Source organism: Prionailurus bengalensis, chromosome X (genome assembly GCF_016509475.1).
Source record: "Prionailurus bengalensis isolate Pbe53 chromosome X, Fcat_Pben_1.1_paternal_pri, whole genome shotgun sequence".
NCBI classification, from domain to species: domain Eukaryota; kingdom Metazoa; phylum Chordata; class Mammalia; order Carnivora; family Felidae; genus Prionailurus; species Prionailurus bengalensis.
In genome coordinates, this window is record NC_057361.1 from 128,614,324 (window position 1) to 128,639,788 (window position 25,465).

The 25,465-nt window shown below is 36.6% G+C and overlaps 1 protein-coding gene across 4 annotated transcripts in view; it reads right to left on the reverse strand.

The window, feature by feature from the left end:
- TMLHE (trimethyllysine hydroxylase, epsilon) overlaps window positions 1-25,465 on the reverse strand; it is an 86,471-nt gene that overhangs the window by 8,794 nt on the left and 52,212 nt on the right. For 3 of the 4 annotated variants that reach the window (XM_043570432.1, XM_043570434.1, XM_043570433.1), the window contains 3 exons: window positions 22,876-23,155; window positions 12,840-12,959; window positions 9,011-9,247 (listed from right to left, as the gene is read on the reverse strand). In XM_043570432.1, coding sequence (XP_043426367.1) covers window positions 9,011-9,247; window positions 12,840-12,959; window positions 22,876-23,155 — 637 coding nt within the window. The remainder of the gene's footprint in view (window positions 1-9,010; window positions 9,248-12,839; window positions 12,960-22,875; window positions 23,156-25,465) is intronic. The other variant, XM_043570435.1, reaches the window with a different exon arrangement.

The window sequence follows — 25,465 nt, forward strand, 5'->3', positions numbered from 1 at the left end:
ACTAGTATTGTATTATTATCAGTGAGTTTTTTTTATGTTTGTTATTCATTGATTTATATATTTGGGTTCTTTCAAGTTTGAGGCATAAATATTTACAATTGTTAGATCTCTTGAAGGATAGATGCCTTAATTATGATGTAATGCCCTTCTTCATATCTTGTGACAGTCTTTGGTTTAAAATACAGTTTTTTCTGAAAAAAGTTATGGCTATTCTGGCTTTCTTTGACATCCATTAGCAAGATAGATGGCTCTCCATCCCTTCATTTTCAATCTGCAGGTGTCTTTAGGTCTAAAATGAGTCTCGTGTAGGCAGCATATAGATGGATCTTTTTTAATCCTTTCTGACACCCTATATCTTTTGATTGGAGCATTTAGTCTATTTATACCCAGAGTGATTACTGAAAGATAGTAATTTAGTGCCTTTGTGTTACCTGTAAAGTTGGGTATTTCTGGTGATGTTCTCTGTTCCTTTCTAGTTTTTGTTGCTTTTGGTCCTTTTTTCCCCAAAGAGGCTCCTATAATATTTCTTGTAGGGCTGGTCTAGTGGTCATGAACTCCTTTAGTTTTTGTTTTCCTGAGAAACTATCTTTCCTTCTATTCTGATTGACAGCCTTCCTGGATAAAGTATCCCTGACTGCATATTTTTCCCATTCAGCACATTGAATATATCCTGCCACTCCCTTCTGGCCTGCCACATTTCTGTGGACAGGTCTGCTGTGAACCTGATCTGTCTTCCCTCATAGTTTAAGGACTTTTTTCCCCTTGCTGCTTTCACACTTCTTTGTGTATTTTGTGAATTTGACTATGATATGTCTTGGTGATGGCTGGCTTTTGTTGAATTTAACAGAAGTCCTCTGTGCTTCTTGTATTTCGATGTCTTCTGTTCCCTTCCCCAGGTTAGGTAAGTTTTCAGCTATAATTTACTCAAATAATCCTTCTGCTCCTTTTCCTCTCTCTTCATCTTCTGGGACTCTTATTATATGAATGTTATTATACTTTAAGGAGTTGCTGAATTCCCTAAGTCTAAATTTGTGATCCAATACCTTTTATTCCCTCTTCTTTTCAGTTTCATTATTTTCCATAATTTTATCTTCTATATCATGCATACATTCCTCTGCTTTGTCCACACTTCTTGTCTTGGCATACATCTGGGTTTGCATCTTGGTTATAGCATTTTTAACTTTGGACTGACTAGTTTTTGGTTCTTTTATCTCTTCAGTAAGTGATTCTCTAGTGTCTTCTATGCTTTTTTCAAGTCCAGCTAGTATCCTTATAATTATTGTTTTATATTCTAGTTCAGACATCTTACTTATATCTGTATTGATTAAATCCATGGCCATTGCTTCTTCCTGTTCTTTCTTTTAGGGTGAATTCCTCTGTCTTATAATACTTTCAAGATATAAAAAGGAAACTAGATTATAGATGTGCTTTGGTATGCTTGTTAAAAGAAACTAGATTAAAAAAAGGTTTTTCTAATTGCTTTTTTTGTATCCCAAGGGCAGGGGGAACCAAAGGAAGCTAGGTCGTATTCCCCCTAGAACTGATGCTTTGTAGCACTCTATGATCAGTACACCTGGTGCCTGTGAGGGTTTGTGCTGGTCTGCTGGGGGTGGGGCCTTCTGCGCTAATTCTTAGATGGATTTGCCCTAGTGAGGATGTACCTGTAGGTTGCAGGGGGGCGGGGCTTGGTGTAAGTGGCTCTGGCCTCCACGTGGTGGCACTGTTTTGCTCATTGAAGTAGGTCAGTGCTGATGGGTGGGGTGAAAATGTCATCGCCCTATTTTCATCCCTGGATTGGGGAATTCACATCCACCTCTCTTCAGGAGGCCCTCACAGAAGAACAATCACCTTTCTTGTGTCTCTGGCTTCCACCAGATCTCTGCATTAACCCTGCTTGCATCTGAGCTGTCTGCCTACCAGGCAGCACAGCACTCCTGTGTTTTATCTCAGGCACACAGCTGGGTTTCAAAACTCCATATTTTAGGGGCGCCTGGGTGGCTCAGTCGGTTAAGCGGCCGACTTCCGCTCAGGTCATGATCTCGCGGTCCGTGAGTTCCAGCCCCGCGTGGGGCTCTGTGCTGACAGCTGGGAGCCTGGAGCCTGTTTCAAATTCTGTGTCTCTCTCTCTCTGACCCTCCCCCGTTCATGCTCTGTCTCTCTCTGTCTCAAAAATAAATAAACGTTAAAAAAAAAAACAACTCCGTATTTTAGAGATCTGCATGGCGGGGACCCATGCTGACCCTCTGGGGGAGGTTCTTGCTGTGCTGTGGCCAGTGCTGGCTTGTCCCAGAAACCGGTTGCACAACCATGCAGTAGTTCAGAGTTTTTGGTAAAGCGTAGCAGAAAGCCAGCACAAAGGCTTGTTGCCCTCAGCCAGTGTTCCTGTTCCTATGTTAGTGAACAGGGTAGGTCAGTGGCATCTGCCAGGTCTTTTGCCCCTAAAGAGGCTGTGCAATCTCTCCCAAATGCGCTCCAAGCAGGGTAACTGCTTCTCCATGTGAAACCCAGGAGATCCTCAGACCACGAATTTTTACTCTCAGTCCTTAGATTTATTTCTTCAGTGTTCAAAATGATTTGATATTTATCAGCTGTATTTGAGGGAAAGGGCAAGCCTAGGGTCTCCCAACACCTCTGCCATCTTAACTCCCCCCAACATTTTTTCCTATTTTTTTTAGTTTTTATTTAAATTCCAGTTAGTTAACATACAGTATAATATCAGTTTTGGGTGTACAATTTAGTGATTCAATTCCATATAATACCTGGTTCTCATCACAAGTGCCCTCCTTAATCCCCATCAACTATTTAACCCATCTCTCCACCAACCTATTATCTGGTATCCATCAGTGTGTTCTCTATAGTTAAGAGTCTGTTTCTTGGTTTTCCTCTCTCTTTTTCCCTGCTATGATTGTTTGTTTTGTTTCTTTAAATCACATATGAGTGAAATCATATGCTATTTGTCTTTCCTGACTTGTTTCACTTAGCATAATACTCTTAACTCCATCCACATCACTGCAAATGGCAATATTTCATTATTTCTTATGGCTGGGTAATATTCTGTCTTCTTTATCTATTCATCAGTCAATGGATGAACATTTGGGCTCTTTCCATAATTTAGCTATTGTAAACAATGCTGCTATAAACATCGGAGTGTATGTGTCCCTTCGAGTTAGTATTTTTGTATTCTTTGGGTAAATACCTAGTCATGAAATTGCTAAATCACAGGATGATTCTATTTCTTTTTTTGAGGAACCTCTCTACTGTTTTCCAGAGTGGCTGCACCACTTTGCATTCCCACCAACAGTGCATGAGGGTTTCCCTTTCTCTGCATCCTCACCAACATCTTCTGTTGCTTCCTGTGTTGTTAATTTTAGCCATACTGACAGATGTGATGAGATATCTCATTGTAGTTTTGATTTGTATTTCCCTGATGACAAGTGATGTTGAGCATCTTTTCATGTGTCTGTTGGTCATCTGTATGTTTTCCTTGGAAAAATGTCTACTCATGTCTTCTGCCCACTTTTTTCTTTCCAATTTTTAACTGGATTATTTGTTTTTTGGGTGTTGTGTTTTATAAGTTCTTTAGCAACATTTTTCCAGATATGTCTCCTGAGGCAGGGGAAGCAACAAGAAAAGTAAACTATTGGGACTACATCAAAATAAAAGCTTTTGCACAGTGAAGAAACAATCAACAAAGCTAAAAGGCCACTTAGGGAATCAGAGAAGATATTTGCAAATGACATATCTGATAAAGGGTTAGTATCCAAAAATATATAAGGAACTTATGCAAGGAAGAGATACACGCATGCCTAGCCAAATTATGGAAGCAGCTCAAGTGTTCATCAATTGATGAATGGATAGAGAAGATGTGGTGTGTGTGTGTATGTACATATATATATATATTTATATATAAATGGAATATTATTCAGCCATATATAAGAATGAATCTTACCATTTGCAACAACATGGATGGAGCTAGAGAGTATAATGCTACGTGAACTGGTCAGTCAGAGAAAGAAAAATTGCATATGATTTCACTCATATTGGAATTTAAGACACAAAACAAGCAGAGGGAAAAAAGAAGAGAGACAGACAAACCATGAAACATATTCTTAACTATAGAGAACAAACTGATGGTTACCAGAGGGGAGGTGGGTGGGTGGGGATGGGAGAAGTAGGTGATGGGGATTAAGGAGTATACTTGTCATGATGAGCACTTAGTAATGTATCAAATTGTTGAATCACTATATTGTACACCTGAAATTAATATTGTATATTAACTGCTCATTAATTAAAATAGAAAAAAAACAACAAAAAGAAACTAATGTGTGGTATTTATTTCTTGATTGAACCCATAGTATTAAATATACACACGCAGACATGCGCACACACACACATACACGCTGTGTGTGTATAGTAATAAATTGTGACCAAGCATAGTTTATCCTTGGAGTACAAGGCTGGTTTAACATTTGAAATTAATATAACTTACAATATTAACAGAATAAAGAAGAAAAATCTCATAGTTATTTTCATTGATGACTGACATGAATATAAAGGATTTATTAAAATTTAATACCCATTTATGATGTAAAAAAATCTCAGGAAACTTGGAAGTGAAATTCATCCAGAATATAAAAGACATCACCAGCACTTAAAAAAATTTTTTAAACATTTATTTATTTTTGAGAGTGAGAGAGACAGTGTGAGCAGGAAAAGGGCAGAGTGAGAGAGAGGGAGACACAGAATCTGAAGCAGGCTCCAGGCTCTGAGCTGTCAGCACAGAACCCGACATGGGGCTTGAACCCATGGACCGTGAGATCATGACCCAAGCTGAAGCTGGACGCCTAACCGACTGAGCCACCCAAGTGCCCCTAGACATCACCAACACTCTTACAGCTAATATCATACCGGGCAAAACACTGAACACTTTCATCCTAAGGATGTCTGCTCTTGCCACCCTTATTTAACATAGTGCTGGAGGTGCTAGCCAGTGCAATAAGGTAAGAAAAACAAATGAATAAGCATATAAATTGCAAAGGAAGAAATAAAACTATCCCTACAACATGATTTTGCATATAGAAAAATTTTAAGAAACCCCAAAAAACACAAACTTAGAACTAATGAATTACTTTAGCAAGGATATAGAATAAAAGGCTAATTTAAAAAGAAATCAATTTTTAATATAATGCAGCAGATAATTTGAAAATAATATTAAAATTTTATTTTATAATACCATCAAAATATAAAAATACTTAGGAATAAAATTAACAAAAGAAATATAAGATCTGTATATTCAATACTACACAACACTGCTAAGAGAAATTAAAGAAGACCTAAATAAATAGAAAGATAAATCAGGTTCATGGATTGGGAGACTCAAAACTGTTAGTTTGTTAGTTATCGCCAAAATGATCTATAGATTCAAAGCAATCCCAATCATAACCCTAACAGGCTTTTTCCTAGAAATTGACAGGCTGATGTAAAAATCTGTATGGAAATATAAAGAATCTAGAACGAGGGTTCGCAAACTATGGTCTGTGGGCCAAATCCAGACCACTGACCACTTTTGTAAATAATATTTATTAGAACAGTCACACTCATTCATTTATATGTTGTTTATGGCTGCTGTTGTACATCCACAACAGTATTGAGTAGTTTCAATAAAGACCATATATGTCACAAGCCTAAAATATTTACTATCTAGCCCTTTACAAAAAAAATCTGTAGACCCCCGATCTAAAATATCCACAATAATGTTAAAAAAGAACGAAGTTAACAAACATATTATCTGACTTCAAGAATTACTGTAAACTTAAAATGAAGTACTGGGACCTCATCAAAATAAAAAGCTTCTGCACAGTGAAGGAAACAATCAGCAAAACTAAAAGGCAACCAACGGAATGGGAGAAGATATTTGCAAATGACATATCAGGCAAAGGGTTAGTTTCCAAAATCTATAAAGAACTTATCAAACTCAACACCCAAAAAACAAATAATACAGTGAAGAAATGGGCAAAAGATATGAATAGACACTTCTCCAAAGAAGACATCCAGATGGCCAACCGACACGTGAAAAACTGCTCAACATCACTCATCATCAGGGAAATACAAATCAAAACTACAACGAGATACTACCTCACACCTGTCAGAATGGCTGACATTAACAACTCAGGCAACAACAGATGTTGGCGAGGATGGGGAGAAAGAGGATCTCTTTTGCACTGCTGGTGGGAATGCAAACTGGTGCAGCCACTCTGGAAAACAGTATGGAGGTTCCTCAAAAAAATTAAAAATAGAACTACCTTATGACACAGCAATTGCATTACTAGATATTTATCCAAGGGATACAGGTGTGCTGTTTTGAAGGGACACATGCACCCCAATGTTTATAGCAGCACTATCAACAATAGCCAAAGTATGGAAGGAGCCCAAATGTTCAATGATGGATGAATGGATAAAGAAGATGTGGTATGTATGTATATATATATATATATGTATATATATATATATATACACACACACACACACACACACACACAATGGAGTATTATTCGACAATCAAAAAGAATAAAATCTTGCCATTTGCAACTATGTGGATGGAACTAGACAGTAGTATGCTAAGCGAAATGAGATAGTCAGAGAAAGACAAATATATAACTTCACTCATATGAGGGCTTTAAGATATAAAACAGATGAACATAAGGGAAGGGAAGCAAAAATAATATAAAAACAGGGAAGGGGACAAAACATAAGAGACTCTTAAATATGGAAAAAAAACAGAGGGTTACTGGAAAGGTTCTGGGAGGGGGGATGGGCTAAATGGGTAAGGGGCATTAAGGGCTCTACTCCTGAAATCATTGTTGCACTATATGCTAGCTAACTTGGATGTAAATTTAAAAAAAATAAAGAAAAAAATTAGTATAAACTTGCACTAGCTGAGACAGTGTGGAACTGTCATAAGGATCCACCAATACATAATGGAATCAAATAGAGGTCCCAGAGACAAACCCCCATTTACATGGCCATTTGATTTTTGACAGAGTTGCAAAGGCAATTCAATGAGGCTACAACACCTGGATACCTATATGTAAAAACTATGAACTTCTACCTATACCTTACCACATAGAAAAAATTAATTTGAGATAGATCACAGATTTAAATGTAAAAATAAAACTATAATACTTTTAGAAAGCATAGGAGAATGTCATCATGTCATAGGGGTAGTTAAAGATTTCTTATGCAGGTCATAGAAACAATGACTGTTAAAGAAAAAAATAATCAATTATATTTTATTAAAATTAAAATTCTCTCCCCATTAAAAGACACTGTTAAAAAATAAATAGGTAAGTTACAGCATAGAAAATGATATTCCTAAAACATATATTCAGTAAGAAATAGTGACCAGCATATATAAAGAACTCCTACAGCTCAATAATGAAAAGACAACTCAATGAAAAAATGGGCAAAAGATTTAACCAGATATTTCAGAAGATATATAAATGGCCAATAAGCACATGGAAAGATGCTCAACATCATCAGTCATCAAAAAAAATGCAAATTAAATCCCAAAGAGATAACCACCATAATGGCTAAAACTAATGGGACTGACAACAGCAAGTAGTGGCAAGGATGTGGAGCAGCTACAATCCTCATACACTGCTGATGACAATATAAAATCAAACAACTACTTTAGTAAAAGTTCTGGCAGTTACTTATGAAACTAAACACTCACCTACTCTATGACGCAGTATTCCACTTGTAGCTATTGACCTGAGTGGAATGAAGACACATATCTACAAAAATACTTTTCTATGAATGCTCATGGCAGTTTTATTCATAATAACCCCAAATTAGAAACAGCCCAGGTGTTTGTTAATAAAAGCATTTATTCTATGGTATGAATTTCTAGAACAGGCCAAACTAATCATTGGTGGCAAAAATCAAAACCATGATCTCCTCTGGGGTGGCTGTGCAGGGTTGGACTAGGAAAGAGTATAAGGGACTTTCTGCAGTGACAGGAACATTCTATATCTTGATAGGTGTTTGGTTTACATAGGTATATGCATTTGTCCAAGTTCAGCAAGTGTATATTTGATATTTTAAAACATAATTTTATGTAAGTTTTATTTCAAAATTAAAAATTTGTAAACAAATATTGAACTTTACTTAAAGATATAAATGCTGAAGCATTTAGGGGGATATGTAGTCATATCTGCAATGTACTTTGAGATGCATCAAAAATGAGATTAATAGGTAGATAGGCAGGCAGATAGGCAGATAGATAAGAAAACAAGCATATAGCAATACCTTCCTGGTAGAATCTAGGTGGTGGGTCTATGGGTTTTACTGTAAATGCTTACAACTTTTCTATATGTTTAAAAATGTTTCTCGTCAAATGTTGGAAAAAATACTGATTACCTGCTCACTGTTCTAAGCAACGGGGATACAAGAGATGACTAAGAGAGAGTTTTCTAGAGGAGGTTATCCGATGGCAGTGAATTAGTATTTATGCAGCTGCTATTAAAATCCAGGGGCAAAGGCAGGAGAAACAGTTTATTTTTATATTTACAACTGGGTGTGGAGGAGCAGACTGAAATGAGTGGAGATGATGGGTTCAATTTTGAATATGATGTGCTTTATGATGCTATAAGATACCTAAGTGGCACTATCTAGTAGACTGTTGGATATACAGGTCAGGGGATTTGCATAAATGTGGGCTACAGACAAGTGTGGTCATGATGCCTTTGGGTACTCTAGCTGTTTGGTCACTGAGCACAATTTAATCACTTTTTTGATTTTAATAATGTTTTCATTTTAAAATCTAGTATTCTTTACCTGTTGGCCTATTTATTATTCCATGGGAAGTATAATAACAGAAATTGTTAATAAAGAGACTTAAAATAGCAAGATTAAAATGTGGTCAGTATAAGGATTTTAGGGATTTTCATTACATTTGAAGGCTAATAATGGGTAAGTACATTACAGTGGGGGATAGTTCTTTGGTGCTCACCTGATCAAATACAGCTCTTTATTCCATGGGTAGGTATTTAAGACTGGCCCAACCCCAATCATGTGGTTGTGACATTCGCCAACATTTTCAATATATTCATGCCTCAGTGGCACTTTGGTGAGGAGTTCAAATTCCTCAGGTGCCTTTTGAAGTACCTGATCTGCTGCATAGAATCCATCTACCAGCAGTGTCCTGCCACCTGTTCCTTCATGCTTAAGACAGTGAAACACTTGAATGCTGAAAAGGGAAAAATTAAAGTCTTCTGTTCAGTGGAAAAAAGAGAACATATCAAAATTTTAGAAAATTATACATGAAATAATTACTGAATCTACTTGTGTCATTTTCATTTCCTAACTATCTTTCCATATAGCCAGTTGTACTTTTTTGTGCTTTGAAATACTAATACTATTACAGGTTTCTTCTAAACATATTCAATATGAATTAAAGCCTATATGTGACAGACCCTGGAAATACAGACATGAATAAGATATAGTCTCTGTTTTAAAGAAGCCCAAAATTAAAAAAAATATGTATCAAAAATAAACATTAAAAATTATAAAAACTCAAAAATAAACATTAAAAGAATTTTTTAAAAATCTCAAAAATAAACATTAAAAAGTTTTTTATCTCAAAAAATAAACATTAAAAAATTTAAAAATAAAAAATAAACAAGCCTGTAGTTTAGTAGGAAAAGATGAAGCATAGAAATATCAATAAGATTATGATAGGAACTATAATACAGTTATATACAAGATATAGAGGGGCCACAAAGAAAGGACATTTTTTACAAGGTATATTCAAGGAAGAGAGCAAGAAGTGTATATCAGCATAGAACAGAGAATCACAAAAGGCTTTTAAACTGGGAAGCTCTATGGTCACATTAACATTTTTAAGACTTGATTAGGATGATACTATGGGAGATGGACTTGTGGGAAGCAAGATGACAAAAAATGTAGAGAACAACTTGATGACTGAAATAGACAAAAATACTGAGGGTTTGAGCTTAAAGAAAGGTGTAGAAAAGACACACCAAAGAGATACTATAGTAGATTTGATGACTAATTAAATGTGGTGGACAAAGAACAAGCAAAAATCTAGAATGACTTCAGGTTTTTCACTTGAGTAACTTGTCATATGCAAAGATGGAGAATTGTAATTGGATTATAATGAGGGAGTATGAGGGGTTGAAGTTCAGTTTAGGGGCCATGTTGAAATAGTTGAGTCATTTGTGGCTGAAAATGTTAACAGGGAAAGGAAAAGTGACTTAATGGGCTAGAAAGCTCAACTAGAATTCCCAAATTAACAAGGGGAAGATAAAATTAATAAAAATTTAGTAAAATAATAAACATAAAAGTAAATAACAAAGTAAAATAAGTAATAAATATGAATGCAGGTAGAAGGAATAAAATCAAGGAGAATCTAATATAAACACAATTAAAATGAGAAAGGTCAGGGGTGCCTGGGTGGCTCAGTCGGATAAGGGTCCAACTTCGGCTCAGGTCATGATCTCACGGTTCATGAGTTCGAGCCCTGCATCAGGCTCTGTGCTGATGGCTCAGAGCCTGGAGCCTGCTTCGGATTCTGTGTCTCCTCTCTCTCTGTGCCTTCTCCACTCATCCTCTCTCTCTCTCTCTCTCTCTCTCTCTCTCTCTCTCTCTCAAAAATAAATAAATATTAAAAAAATCAAATGAGAGAGTTCAGTTCTGGTTTTTGAGCTTTCTGTGAAACATCTAGGTCAAGATTGTTTAGTAGCTAGTTGAAGTTTTTTAACTCAGAAGAGAGGTGGATTTTGTAGTTGTCGGTAGGTGATAGCCAAAGCCAAGATCATGGAAGAAGTCATTTAGAGAGATCATTTCAAGTAAGAAATGGACCGAGGAAAAAAAGGCAGCACAGGATGCTGAGGAAAAGTGGTCAGATATAGGAGGAAAACTAAAAAAAGAAAGGATATTTAAGAAGAGGTAGTGGTTAATGGCATTCGCCAGGGGTCAAGTAAGATGTAGACTGAAAGGTACACACTGGGTATGGCAATAAGTTTCTGGTGACTTTGGAGAGAGTAATTTTAATTGGGAGGGAGTTGGATGAACTAGCTGACTATGAATTTGAGGAATGAATGGGAAATGAAAATAAAAAGATATTGAAGGTAGATGATTCTTTTAATAAGTTTAGATGTGAAGGGGAGGAATAAGGCAGGGCTGTAACTAGAGGGAGACAGAGTCCAAAGAAGATATGAGAAGCTGATAGGAAGGATTCAATAGGTATGAAAAGGGTGAATATGTAGGAGAGAGAAATCTCCAAGGAGGCCAGAAAATATGAGATCCAGAGCAAAGGTAGCTTCAGAAAGGACAAGGCATATAACAATGTTGATGATGATGATGACAATGGCTAAAGTGATAATAATCATAGCTAGCATTTCATGACCACTTAATATGTTTCAGGCAGTATGCCAAGTGCTTTAAATACATTATGTAATTTAATCCCTGAGCAATACTAATGAATAGGTTTTATTACTAGTTTCATTTTACCAACGAGGAAACTGAGGCACAGAGAAGTTATTTGTCCAAAATCACAAAGCTAACATAGGTGCCAGCTGGGATGCAGATCCAGATCTGTTGATGACATGGCCTGAACTCTCAACCACTCTTACTATACTGCTAATGTACTTGGTCCTTGTCATTGAATAGAAAGGGTTAAATTAAAGGCACAGACAACTAACTGCTTATCTTTGGTAGTGAGTTGCTCAAATTTGAGAAAAGGGTTTTTCAGTATTTGAATGTCAACCTCTGTCTAGTTGTTTCTCATCCCATTTCCTCTTTCTTCCTTCTGCACCCCCTAGAATGAGGATGCAGGCTGTTGGGATCTTCATATATTGATAACATTGACAAGGACCCTCTAAAAGCTGCTTTATTCTTCCTCTCCTGAACCAAATATTCTTAAGTTCCAAACTCTTTAAGAAAATCTATGTAGCCACAATCAATTGCATATTATCACCCGCTCATATGCTCTTTATAAATGCATATGTACACTCACTTTAGTAGTATCTTTGTGCCTCAGGCTTATCATTTATATATGCAGGAGCAAGATCAATAACAACAAAATAACTACAAAGTTACCTCTAATAAGTGGCAAATAGTAGATAAGTTCAGTATGGTATTTATTCATCATGTCACATAATTATCATTTTATTTTTGTGGTGAGAACATTTAAGATCTACTCTCTGTTAGCTACAATGATAATCAGATTACAATATATAACCACTATACACTTTAAATTTATATGTTTTATATCAGCTATTAATTTATATAATGTTTTATGTCAACTATATATCAATAAAGGGGAAAAAGTATGGTATATCTTTGGCTCAGCAACTTCTGGTTCTATGTGAAAAAATTTTCATTAATTCATCCTCTGCACCTTCTTATAAATTGGATTCAAATTCCTCTTAACACCACCCAAAGCAGCTGTGTCTAGAATATTGACCTCTTTGCAATATAACTAAATATAAGAAAACTGTGCAATTCCAAAATTAATGGTTAGGCAATACTTTTTTATGTTATTTGTAATTACTTTGACAAAATGTAAATTAAGCAAAATTAAGATCCACTTATGTAGTAAGGTGTATTTTCAATCATTTCAAAAACTTATTCTTGTAAGTTCTAAGACTGAGCAAGGGTATTTAAAAATGACCATGTTGCTAAGAGAATAAAAAGAAATAGTCATAAACGTCAGCAGCAGATATGATATTGGTTCAAATAGAATGGAAAATGATTAAGAAATTACTCAAGACCATCACATGTAAAGATCCTAATATGGAAAATTCGAATCCACTTACCCACAGGGCTCCTGAAAATAGGCAGTGTCAGTGTGCCGATCCAAAGCCAGCTTGGTGTATGCAGTGTCACCCCTGGAGAAGTCTGAAGTGAAATACCACATCCTCCCATAGATGGTTTCTCTGTCAAATGAAATGAAGAAAGATTTTTAACTATTTGAAATTTTTAATTTTGTCTTTTACAACTCTAATAACTTCTTTAGTTATTCACAAATAACATTAGTTTTTTGGCTCCAGATTTCTGTCCGTAAGGTGTAGATGACATTTGAACACACCACCAGTCTTAACAATTCTGTAACTGATTAATATTTTAGGAAGTTTGGGGGAAAACTGAAAGAACACTTGATCCTTGACCAACACAGGTTTGAACTGCATGGATCCACTCATACATGGATGTTTTTTCAATAAATACATTATTGTAAATATATTTTCTCTTCCTTATGGTTTTTTTTTTCAAAAAATTTCTTAATGTTTATTTATTTTTGAGAAAGAGAGAGTGCAAGTGGGGAAGGAGCAGACAGAGAGGGAGACACAGAATCTGAAGCAGGCTCCAGGCTCTGAGCTGTCAGCATAGAGCCTGACGCGGGGCTCAAACCCATGAACTGTGAGATCATGACCTGAGCCAAAGTCGGATGCTTAACCAAATGAGCCACCCAAGCTCCCCATGATTTTCTTATTAACATTTTATTTTCTCTAGCTTCCTTTATTGTAAAAATACAGTATATAATACGTATAACATATAGAATACGTGTTAATTGTTATTGGTAAAGCTTCAGGTCAACAGTAGGCTATTAGCAGTTAAGTTTTTGGGGAGTCAAAAAGTTATACATGAATTTTCTTTCTTTTTTTTATTATTATTTTTTTCCTTTTATTTTTATTTATTTATTTTTTTTTGAAATTTATTGACAAATTGGTTTCCATACAACACCCAGTGCTCATCTCAACATGTGGTGTGGGTGAGGGGTCAGTTCCCCTAAGCCCCCGCATTGTTCAAGGGTCAACTGTATATTGTTGTTTCAAAGCTTAGGGAACCATTCCTCTTTGTTTATATGCCTACTTTTAATAGCTTTCACATTCAAGGTTCTTTCCTATGCTCACTTTCCTTACATAGAAAAAGATGTCTTTATGCAGATGCTTTTAGAAGTGGTTAATGTAGGTCCTCACCCATCTTTTGGACAGGGAGGAATAAGAAAAAGAGAAGATAGTTTCTGTTAGCAAGTATTTAGTGAGATGCTGTATCACTGTTGCTGTATCTTTCCTTGAGATATACATCATGGGTTTTGATTTTACAATTATTTTCCTGGTGGCTCACATCTGACCAAAGGTCACTTTAATTCTTTACTTTTCAGTGTTCATCTTATTTTCTGAACCCTCAAAGGCCAAACAGGAAGCATCCTTTCTCATGGACTATAATCCCTAAAGCCCCCTCAATTTATTTACAGCACAGGTTCATTACTTGAAAGTTCTTAAAATGTGTTTATAACTAAATGGTTCAAAATGTTGATTATGCTGTACAAGGATAGGGCAAATGACCCAGCACACTATCTGCTACATAATGAGCTATATCTAGCCCTTATCAAGTAAAAGGAAAGTACTAATTATAACAAAGTATGTTTACATCACATTTAATACTACACAAGATCAATCCAAGTACTACATAGAAATGCAGACTGGCAAGTGGAAACAACACTGTATTTAGGATCAGGAAGCCTGACCTATCTGAATTCTAGTATTTTTTAATTAATTACTGAATTGTTATTAGTGAACATATTCTGGTAGCACTGTTATATATACATCACACTATTTTTTTAATTTTTAAATTAAAAATTAAATTAAAAATTTAAATTTAAATTTAATTTAAATTCCAGTTGGTTAACATATAGTGTAATATTAGTTTTAGGTGTACACTAGAGTGATTCAACACTTCCATACAACAACCACAGCTCATCATGACAAGTAAACTCCTTAATCGCCACCACCTATTTAACCCTTCCCCCTTCACCTCCCGTCTGGTAACCATCAGTTTGTTCTCTAGAGTTTTTTTCTTCGTTTGCCTCTCTCTCTTTTTACACCTTTGCTCATTCGTCTTGTTTCTTAAATTCCACATATAAGTAAAGTCATATGGCATTTGTCTTTCTCTGACTGATTTATGTAGCTTAGTATTACACTCTCTAATTCCATGCATGTCATTACAAATGGCAGGATTTCATTCTTTTTTTTAATTTAAATTCAAGTTAACATACAGTGTAGTCTTGGCTTCAGGAGTAGAACCCAGTGATTCATCACTTGCATATGACACCCAGTGCTCATCCCAAAAAGGGCCCTCCTTAATGCCCATCATCCATTTAACCCATCCCTCCACCCACCTCCCCTCCACCAACCCTCAGTTTGTTCTCTATAGTTAAGCGTGTATTTCTTGGTTTGCCTATCTTTTCCCCCTATGTTCACCTGTTTTGTTTCTTAAATTCCACGTATGAGTTAAATCATATGGTATCTTTCTCTGACTTATTTCGTTTAGCATAAAACACTCTAGCCCCATCCATGTCATTGCAAATGGCAAGATTTCATTCTTTCTGATGGCTGAGTAATATCCCATTGTATGTACATACCACATCGTTATCCATTCATAAGTTGATGGACATTTGGGGTCTTTCCATAATTTGGCTATATTGGTAATGCTGTTATAAACATCAGGGTGCATGTGTCCCTTTGAGTCAGTGTTTTTTATCCTTTGGGTAAATACCTAGCAGTGCAATTGCTGGGTCATAGGGTAGTTCTATTTTTAATTTTTTTGAGGAACCTCCATACTGTTTTCCAGAGTGCCTGTACCAGTTTGCATTCCCACCAACAGTGCAAAAGGGTTCTCCTTTCTCTGTATTCTCACCAACATTTGTTGTCTCATGTGTTGTTAGTTTCATCCATTCATTCCAACAGACATGAGGTGATATCTCATTGTAGTTTTGATTTGCATTTCCCTGTTGATGAGTGATGTTGAGCAACTTTTCAAGTCTCTGTTAGCCAGCTGGACGTTTGCTTTCAAAAAATGTCTACTCATGTCTTCTGCCCATTTCTTGACAAGATTATTTGGTTTTTGTGTGTTGAGTTTGATAAGTTCTTTCTACATTTTTGATACTAACCCCTGATCAGAAATGCCATTTGCAAATATCTTGTCCCATTCTGAACACTGCCTTTTAGTTTTGTTGATCATTTCCTTCACTGTGCAGAAGCTTTTTATCTTGATGAAGTCACAATAGTTCATTTTTGCTTTCATTTCCCTTGCCTCTGGAGACATGTCTAGTAAGAAGTTCCTATGGCTGAGGTCAAAGAAGTTGCTGCCTCTGTTCTTCGGTAGGATTTTGATGGTTTTCCTGTCTTACATTGAAGTCTTTCATCTATTTTGAATTTATTTTTGTGTATGGTATAAGAAAGTGGTCCAGTTTTATTCTTCTGCATGTTGCCGTCCAGTTTGCCCAACACTATTTGTTGAAGAGACTTTTTCTCATCTTTCCTGCTTTGTTGAAGATTAATTGACCATAGAGATGTGGGTTACTTTCTGGGTTTTGTATTCTGTTCTATTGATCTATGTGTTTGTTTTTGTGCCATTACTATACTGTCATGACCACCACAGCTTTGTAATAGAACTTGAAGCCCAGAATTATGATGCCTCCAGCTTTGCTTTTCTTTTTTAAGATTGCTTTCTAATCCCAATAGCTTTGGCTATTTGGGATCTTTTGTGGTTCCATAAAAATTTTAGGATTGTTTGTTCTAGCTCTGTGAAAGATGCTAGTGGTATTTTGATAGGGATTGCATTAAAGGTGTATAATATAGACATTTTAACAATATTTGTTCTTCCAATCCTTAAGCATGGAATGTTTTTCCATTTCTTTGTGTCATCTTCAATTTCTTTCACCAGTGTTTCCTAGTTTTCAGAATAGAGATCTTTTACCTCTTTGGGTAGGCTTATTCCTAGGTATCTTATCTTTTTTGTGTGCAATTTTAAATTGGGATTGATTCCTTGATTTCTCTTTCTGTTGCTTCATTATTGGAGTATAGAAATGTAACACATTTCTGTATGTTGATTTTATATCCTGTCACTTTACTGAACTTGTGTATCAGTTTTAGCAAATTTTTTGGTGGAATCTTCTGGGTTTTCTATAATAGAGTATCAGGTCATCTGCAAATAGTGAAAGTTTGACTTCTTCCTTGTCTATTTGGATGCCTTTTATTTTTTTATGTTTTCTGATTGCTGAAGCTAAGACTTCCAGTATTATGTTAAGTAACAGTGGTGAGATTGGACATACCTATCTTGTTCCTGACCATAGAGGAAAAGCTCTCAGTTTTTCCCTATTGATGATATTTGCTCTGGGTTTTTCATATATGGCTTTTATTATGTTGAGGTATGTTCCCTCTATCCCTACTTTGTTGAGGGTTTTTTTTGATTTATCATGAATGGATGTTGTATTTTGTCAAATGCTTTCTCTGCATCTAATGAGAGGGTCATATGGTTCTTATCCTATCTTTTATTAATGTGGTGTCATGTTCATTTATTTGTAAACATTGAACCACCCCTGAAGCCTAGGCATAAATCCCACTTGACCATGGTGAATGATTCTTTTAATGTACTGTAGGATTCGATTTGCTAGTAGTTTGTTGAGAATTTTTGCATCCATATTCATCAGGGAAATTTGCCTGTAGTTCTGTTTTTAGTGGAGTCTTTAGTTGGAATCAGGGTAATGCTGGTCTTATAGAATGAGTTTGGAAGTTTTCCTTCCATTGCTATCTCTTGGAACAGTTTGAAAAGAATAGGTTTTAACCCTTCTTTAAATGAATGTTAGATTTCACCCGTGAAGCCATCTGGCCCTGGACTTTTGTTTGTTGGGAGATTTATTACTGATTCAATTTCTTTTCTGATTATCAGTCTGTTCAAGTTTTCTATTTCTTCCTGTTTCAGTTTTGGTTGTTTATGTTTCTAGGAATTAATCCATTTCTTACAGGTTGTCCAATTTGTTGGCATATGGTTTTTCATAATATTTTCTTATAATTGTATTTATGTGGTGTTGGTTGTTATTTCTCCTCCCTAATTTTGATTTAATTTATTTGAGACCAATCTATTTTCTTTTGATAAGACTCGCTAAGTGTGGGGAATAAGTTTTGGAATTCCCTGAGCTTGTACCAATGGGTTAACAAGGCTTACAATGAAAGCATCCAAGATTAGGCAAATAGGGTGAAAGTGCTCCCAGCATAGAACAAAACAGAAAGCTGCTGTCACAGGACTTAAGGTCCAGAATAGGTAAACAGGTAAACAGGGCTATAGACTGCAGCACGGTGAAATTGCCCAGAGCGGAGCTAATTAGCAAAAGAAAAGTGCCTTGTTGATCCTAAGGTAGCCTGCTCTATCTCTCTTATCCCGTAGGCAAGCTAAGATAAACAGACGTGGTGCCTTGTGCCTGCTGTAAACCATCTGCTTGGCACCGTGAGTTTGTTTTGTATTGACCCAAACCCCTAACACTGCACATCTTCGAAACCCCTTTTCTATCACACACGAGTTAATGTTTACTGTTTCATTGTCTCTTTCTGCATGTCCATCACGTTTGTAAGCCTTCTGATCCTAATAAAAACTGAGCAAGGACCCTTATTCGAGGCTCTTGTCACCTCCCGGACATTAGCCTCTCTCATATTCAATTCTGCATCCACTCTCTTGCTGGACAAGAGAGAACTCCAGACTCAAAGTCTGCAACAGCTAGGGGGTTATCAATTTTATTAATTTTTTCAAAAAATCAGCTCCTGGTTTCACTGATCTGTTCTACTGTTTTGTTTTGTTTTGTTTTGTTTTTTAGTTTCTCTATCATTTATTTCTGGTCTAATATTTATTACGTCCCTTTATCTGCTGGCTTTAGGCTTCATTTGTTGTTGTTTTATTGCTGCTTTAGGTGTAAGTTTAGGTTGTTTGAGATTTTTCTTGCTTCTTGATGTAGGCTTGTATTGCTATATATTTCCTTCTTAGGACCACTTTTGCTGAGTTCCAAAGATTTTAGAGCATCATGTTTTCATTTTTCATTTGTTTCCATGTATTTTTAAATTTCTTCTTTGATTTCCTGGTTAACCCACTCATTGTTTAGTAGCATGCTGTTTAACCCTCATGTGTTTGTGGTCTTTCCAATTTTTTTCTTGTGGCTGACTTCAAGTTTCATAGTGTTGTGGTCATAAAACATACATGGTATGATAAAAGTCTTTTTGTACTTGTTGAGGTCTGTTTTTTGACCTAGTAAGTGGTCCATTCTGGAGAATGTCCCATGTGCATTTGAAAAAACTGTATTGTGCTGCTTTGGGATGAAATGTTCTGAATATATCTATTAAGTCCATCTGGTCCAGTGTATCATTCAAAGCCATTGTTTCCTTGTTGATTTTTTGCTTAATTTGTCCATTGGTGTAAGTGGGGTGTTAAAGTCCCCTACTATTATTGTATTTTTATCAATTAGTTCCTTTATATATGCTATTGTTTATATATTTGCATGCTTCAAGTTGGGGGCATAAATATTTATGATTGTTATATCTTTCTATGGGATAGTCACCTTTATTTTGATATAGTGCCCTTCTTCATTTCTTCTTACAAAGACTTGTTTAAAATCAAGTTTGTCTCATAGAAGTTTGGCTACTATGGCTTTCTTTTGATGTCCATTTGCATGATAAATATTTCTCATGTTCAATCTGCAGATGTCTTTAGGTCTAAAATGAATCTCTTATATGTAGCATGCAGATGTGTCTTCTTTTTTTATCCATTCTGACACCCTATGTCTTTTGATTGGAGTGTTTAGTCCACTTACATTCAGAGTGATTACTTATAGATCTGTACTCAATACCATTTTATTACTTGCTTTGTCATTGTGGAGATTTTCTTTGATCCTTTGTTGTCCTTGTCAATTTTGTTCTCTCCTTTCCACTCAAAGAGCCCCCTTTAATATTTCTTGCAGGGTTGGTTTAATGATCACGAACTCCTTTAGTTTTTGTTTGGGAAAGTCTTTATCTCTCCTCATATTCTGAATGATAGCCTTGCTGGATAGAGTATTCTTGGCTGCAGGTTTTTCCCATTCAGTACTTTGAACAAATCATGCCATTCTCTCTGGCCTGCCAAATTTCTGTTGAGAAATCTCCAGCTAGCCTTATGGGTCTTCACTTATAAGTTAGGGACTTCTTTTGTCTTGCTGCTTTTGGGATTTTTTTCTTTATCACTATGTTTTGCAAATTTAAATACAATATATCTTGCTGGCCTGCTTTTTTTTTCCATTTTTATGGGAGTTCTCCGTGCCTCCTGATTCTGGATGTCTCTTTCCTTCTCCAGATTAGGGAAGTGTTCAGCCATTATTTTCTCAAATAAATCTTCCCCCTTTCTCTCTCTTCTTCTGGGACCCCTATGATACAAATATTATTACATTTAATGGAGTCACTGAGTTCCCTAAGTCTATTCTTGTGATCATCACTCTTCTCTCTTTTGTTCAAATTCATTATTTTCCATAATTCTATCTTGTATATTACTCATTCATTCTTCTGCTTCTTCCATCCTTGTGGTCATTACAACCAGTTGGTTTTGAATCTCAGTTATCACATTTTTCATTTCTGATGGATTGTTTTTTAACTCTTTTATTTTGTGGTAAGGGTCTCCCTGATGTCTCCCATACTTTTCCAACCAGCAAGTATCTTTATGATTGTTGCTTTAAATTCTCCATCAGGCATATTAAATTATGTCTGTCTGTTTCAATTAGACCCCTGGCCATGACCTCTTCTTGTTCTTTCTTTGAATATGAATTCTTGTCTTGGCATTCTGTCTAGGTCTCTGTCTTCTTCTTTGTGTTAGAAAAGTCTGGTAGTTTCTGCTCCTGAGTGTAAATGGCTGTATGAAGAGGTCATATAGCATCCAGAGCCTGGTGCTTTAGGAAGTGTCTTTGATGTGTGTTGTGTGATTCTGCTGCTGTGTTTTGGCTGCTCTATCCCTCAGGTCAGTTCCTGCAGAGGCTCTTCTTGCATGCAGTGGGGAGTGTTTGCACCTTAGCCAAAGTGTGGTGCATTTTAACTAGGTGCGCTCTGGTCTCCTTGTTAAAAGGGACCTGATGCTGCTTGCACTAGAACTGAAGCCTTGAACAACTCTCTGGTTGGGAGACATGGTGTGGGCAGGGGTTTGTGCTGATCTTCTGGGGGAAGGGGCCTGCTGTGCTGATCCTAGGCACGCTTGCCTGAGAAAAGAAGTACCAGCAGCACAAAGTGTGACTTCGTGTAAGCAGGTTAGTCAGTTTGTGTTGGCACTGTGCTGTTTTCCTGAAGTTGGTTTATGCTGAGGGGCGAGGGAGGAAAATTGTGCCAGCCCGCTCCTTTGTCCCTGTAGAAGGGAGTCCATGCTTCCTGCTCTGAGAAAAGCACCCTCAGAGGAGCAAATAATTTTCCATTGTGTGTCCTATGTGTTTTTCAGATCACCGTTTTAACACTGTCTCTGAGTCATATGCCTGCTTGGAGCAGCACAGTATACTCTGGGATCTATCTCAGCCAAGCCTGCTGACTTTTAGAACTCCAAAATTTAGGGACCTGCTGTGGCAGGGGCCTGTGCTGGTCCTCTGGGAAAGGGTTTTGCCACACTGAAATGGATACAGTTTGACATGGAAGGGTAGGTGTACCAGAGCACGTGGGTGTGGGATTTGGAGCAAGAAGGCTAAACAGCTAATTTCCCGGTTAGCTACCCTCTGCAGGTATCTCTATGCCTATGCCGAGGGGCGGGAGAGGAAAATGGTGTCGTCTTTTGTCCTCAGAAAGGCAATGTCACCTCTCACAGATGTGCTCCAAGAAGAGCGAATAGTCTCTTCTCGTGTGCCTTACTTAGTAGTTCCTCATATCGAGCCATCTATCCCCAGGTTGTTTGCCTGCCTTCTCTCTAGGAGTCAGGCAGTGTCCTCAGGTTTCTATCCCAGTCAAGTCTGGGGACCTCTAAAATTCCAGTCTTTGAGCCCCATTGGTTGCAAAAACTCATGAAAATCAGCCCCTCTTGTTTTCCCGGCCAATGACTGTGCAGAAGTGATCTCCTTGTGCTTATCCCTGTGTGCTCCACTCTCTCTCACATTTCTCTGCAACCAGGGCTCTCTTCCTCCCACAGCACCTACAGTACGTTTCTCCCCCAAATTGCGTCTCTGCACTTCCTACCTTCCTTGATGTGGCCTCTTCTCTCCCTCTAGTTGTGGTTTGTTCTATCACTCCTCAGGTCAATTTCTTGGGTATTAAGAATGATTTGATAGTTATCTATCTGTGTTTGAGGGACAAGGCAAAGCTAGGGTCTTCCTAGTACACCACCATCTCAGCTCTACCCCAAATCCCAGTTCTACTACCTACTAGCAGAACAATACTGGGCAAGCCACCTACTTAATATATGTGGGTCTCAAATGGCTCAGCAGAACAGGAGATAAAATATACACTTATCATGATTTCTATAATGACCAAAAGAAAATAATGGTGTAAATTTGTTGGTTATGTGCTATATTGTGTAAGGCAGTATTATTAACAACTAGTCTCTGAATCAAGCCTTAGCAATCATAGTAGGTCAAAACTGGATGATCTTTAGACACCATTTTATTCAATCCTTTAATTGTTCAGATGGGAAAATCAAGGCCAAGGGGGTAGAGGTGGAGGTGGAGGGTACAGGTGTGAGTGTAATGGAGTTGCCTATGTTCACACAATCCCCTGATGGTGGAACTCAGAATACTACCTGATTCTCTTTCTTCAAAGTTAGTCCTTCTCCTAGTGTACAATGGTACCTGTCACTTTGAGGACCACTAAGCTGAAAAATTTTACAGTGACTTTGAAGTCTTCATCATATTTAACATGTAAGTGTCTTTAGAGATTAGAAATCTGGGCCTCAAATAAAGCACTATAAATGGGAATCACTTTATTCAGACCACAAAATATTCATGATTAAAAACAAGGTGACCATACCCTGTTGTTATTTTACTGGTATTAATGCTCTGGAAATTATTACTATAGATATTAGAAACTAATAAGTTACCTGATCAAGCTGATCCTTTCAGCCAACTTCTCTGTGTGTTCTTGAGTGGGAGGGACATTTTCTACAAATGCAATTCCATACAGCAGAAAATTTTGCAGAAAGTTCTTTAATCCATCATTTGTTTCTAGGAAGCTCTGGAAATCTACAGATGGAACTTGGGCTTGCTGGTAGATTTCAGCATTCCATAAGATTCTAGGCTGGATGACCTTTTGTTTCTGCCCTTCATAGCTGTTTTTCACCAGCCAATCCAAATCATATTTAGTCACATGACCATCTGGCCCTTTTAAGGGAAAAATAAAAGACATTAAAATAATAGTTATAAGTACTGCCAATAATTTACTGGTTAAGAATGTTATTTTTAGCAACCAATTACCCAGTGCTATATTGTTTATGGAACAAAATTAAAACAAGTGCCTAGAATGTTCCTGAGAACAGAAATATTTGTAGGTTGAGTAGTATGAATTAATAAGTGAATGAATGAACAAATACATCTTACCAACTAGAATGGACTAAATGAATTAGGGTAGTTTGACCTAATGATATGACATCAATATAACAGGATAATGATTTCATAAGTGACTTTGCCCACTGTGCCAAAAAAAAACCCAAAAAGTAAAAAAAAAATCCCCCCCCAAATGCTTTAGAAAATCTTCAGGATATGCAAAGGGTATAGCAAGGGGAGTAAAAGGTTTTGCTGGCATCTTATCTTTTCTCTTACTTCTTTTTACTTCTCTTTCTCTGTCTCTGTTTCTCTCTGTTTGGCTTCCCACCCCATGACAATAAAAGTATCATAAAGAATTTGTAAAGCATAAAACATATGAGAAAGATTTTAAAAATTACCTATATTTACCATTCTACCATGCAGATGAAACCACTGTTAACAGCCTGGCATCATTCCTTCCACTTTTTTCCCATGTACCCTGCCTTTGTAACTTAATATTTTAAGAGTGATTTTATCAATAAAAATTTAAATCTTTGGGGCACCTGGGTAGCTCAGTCAGTTGAGCATCCAGCTCTTGATTTTGGCTCAGGACATGATCTCATTCATGCTAATGGGATCGATCCCACGACAGACTCTGTGCTGGCAGTGTGCAGACTACTTGGGATTCTCTCTCTCTTCCCCTCCTTTGCTTGTGCTCTCTCTTTCTCACAAAATAAATGAATAAACATTTTAAAATTTTTAAATCTTCATCCTATGATTGTTTCATAAATTCATAGACTCTTAACTATAGAGAAGAAACTGATGGTTCCCAGAAGGGAGGTGGGTGGAGGGATGGGTGAAATAGGTCATGGGGATTAAGAGGGCACTTGTGATGAGCACCGGGTGTTTTATGGAAGCGCTGAATCACTAAATTCTACACCAGAAACTAATACTACACTTTTATGTGAACTAACTGGGATAAAAATAAAACTTAAAAAATGAAATCTTCATAAAAATTCTTATAATTTGCAGAATATGGACTACCAAGATTTACCTAACCAATTTTCTCTGGAGCATGTAGGGTTTTTTTCTTTCATTTCCTTATTATTTAATAGTGACATCCTTGTTTATAATTCTGATAATTTTCTTAAAATAGGAACACAGAAGGTGGAATTGTTAAATCTGAAGATCTAAACTTTTACGAGTCTTGATGCATTTAAGTTACTTTATTAGAAAGTCTACCAATTTCAGAGTGCCTGGGTGGCTTAGTCAGTTAAGCGTCCAACTCTTTATTTTGGCTCAGGTTATGATCCTACAGTTTGTGAGATTGAGCCCTGCATTGGGCCCTGCACTGACAGTGTGGTGCCTGCTTGTGATTCTCTCTCTCTCTGTCTCTCTCTGCTCCTGCCCTGCTCCTGCTCTTTCTTTCTCAAAATAAATATTTAAAAAATGTTCCCACAGTATTTTTAAAAAGTATACCAATTTCCATTCTCTACAGCAATATATATGTACCTATCAAAATAGAGTATGCTTATTTTTTAAAGATAGTTTTTCCAATTTGGTAGGTAAAGCTCTTATTGTAATAATTTTAATTTATTCATTTACTAATAAGGCTAATAAGAACATTTGTTAGACATTTATATTTGTTAGACATACATCTTTTATTTTTATTTTTAAATTATTATTACTTTATTTCAAGTTTTTATTTAAATTCCAGTTAATTAACATATAATGTAATATTGGTTTCAGGAGTAGAATTTAGTGATCCATCACTTACATACAACACCCAGTGCTCATTGCAGTAAGTGCTCTCCTTAATGTCCATTACCCATTTAACCTATCCCCCCATCCACCTCCCCTCCAGCAACCCTCAGTTTGTTGTCTATAGTTAACAATCTAGCTCTTGGTTTGTTTTTCTCTCTCTTTTTCCCTTTGCTTATTTATTTTGTTTCTTAATTTTCACATATGAGTGAAATCATATGGTATTTGTCTTTCTCTGTCTACTTATTTCATATAGCATAATACTCTCTAGCTCCATCTGTATCATTGCAAATGGCAAGATTTCATTCTTTCTGATGGCTGAGTAATATTCCAGTGTGTGTGTGTGTGTGTGTGTGTGTGTGTGTGTGTGTATACACATCTTCTTTGTCCATTCATCAGTCAATGGGC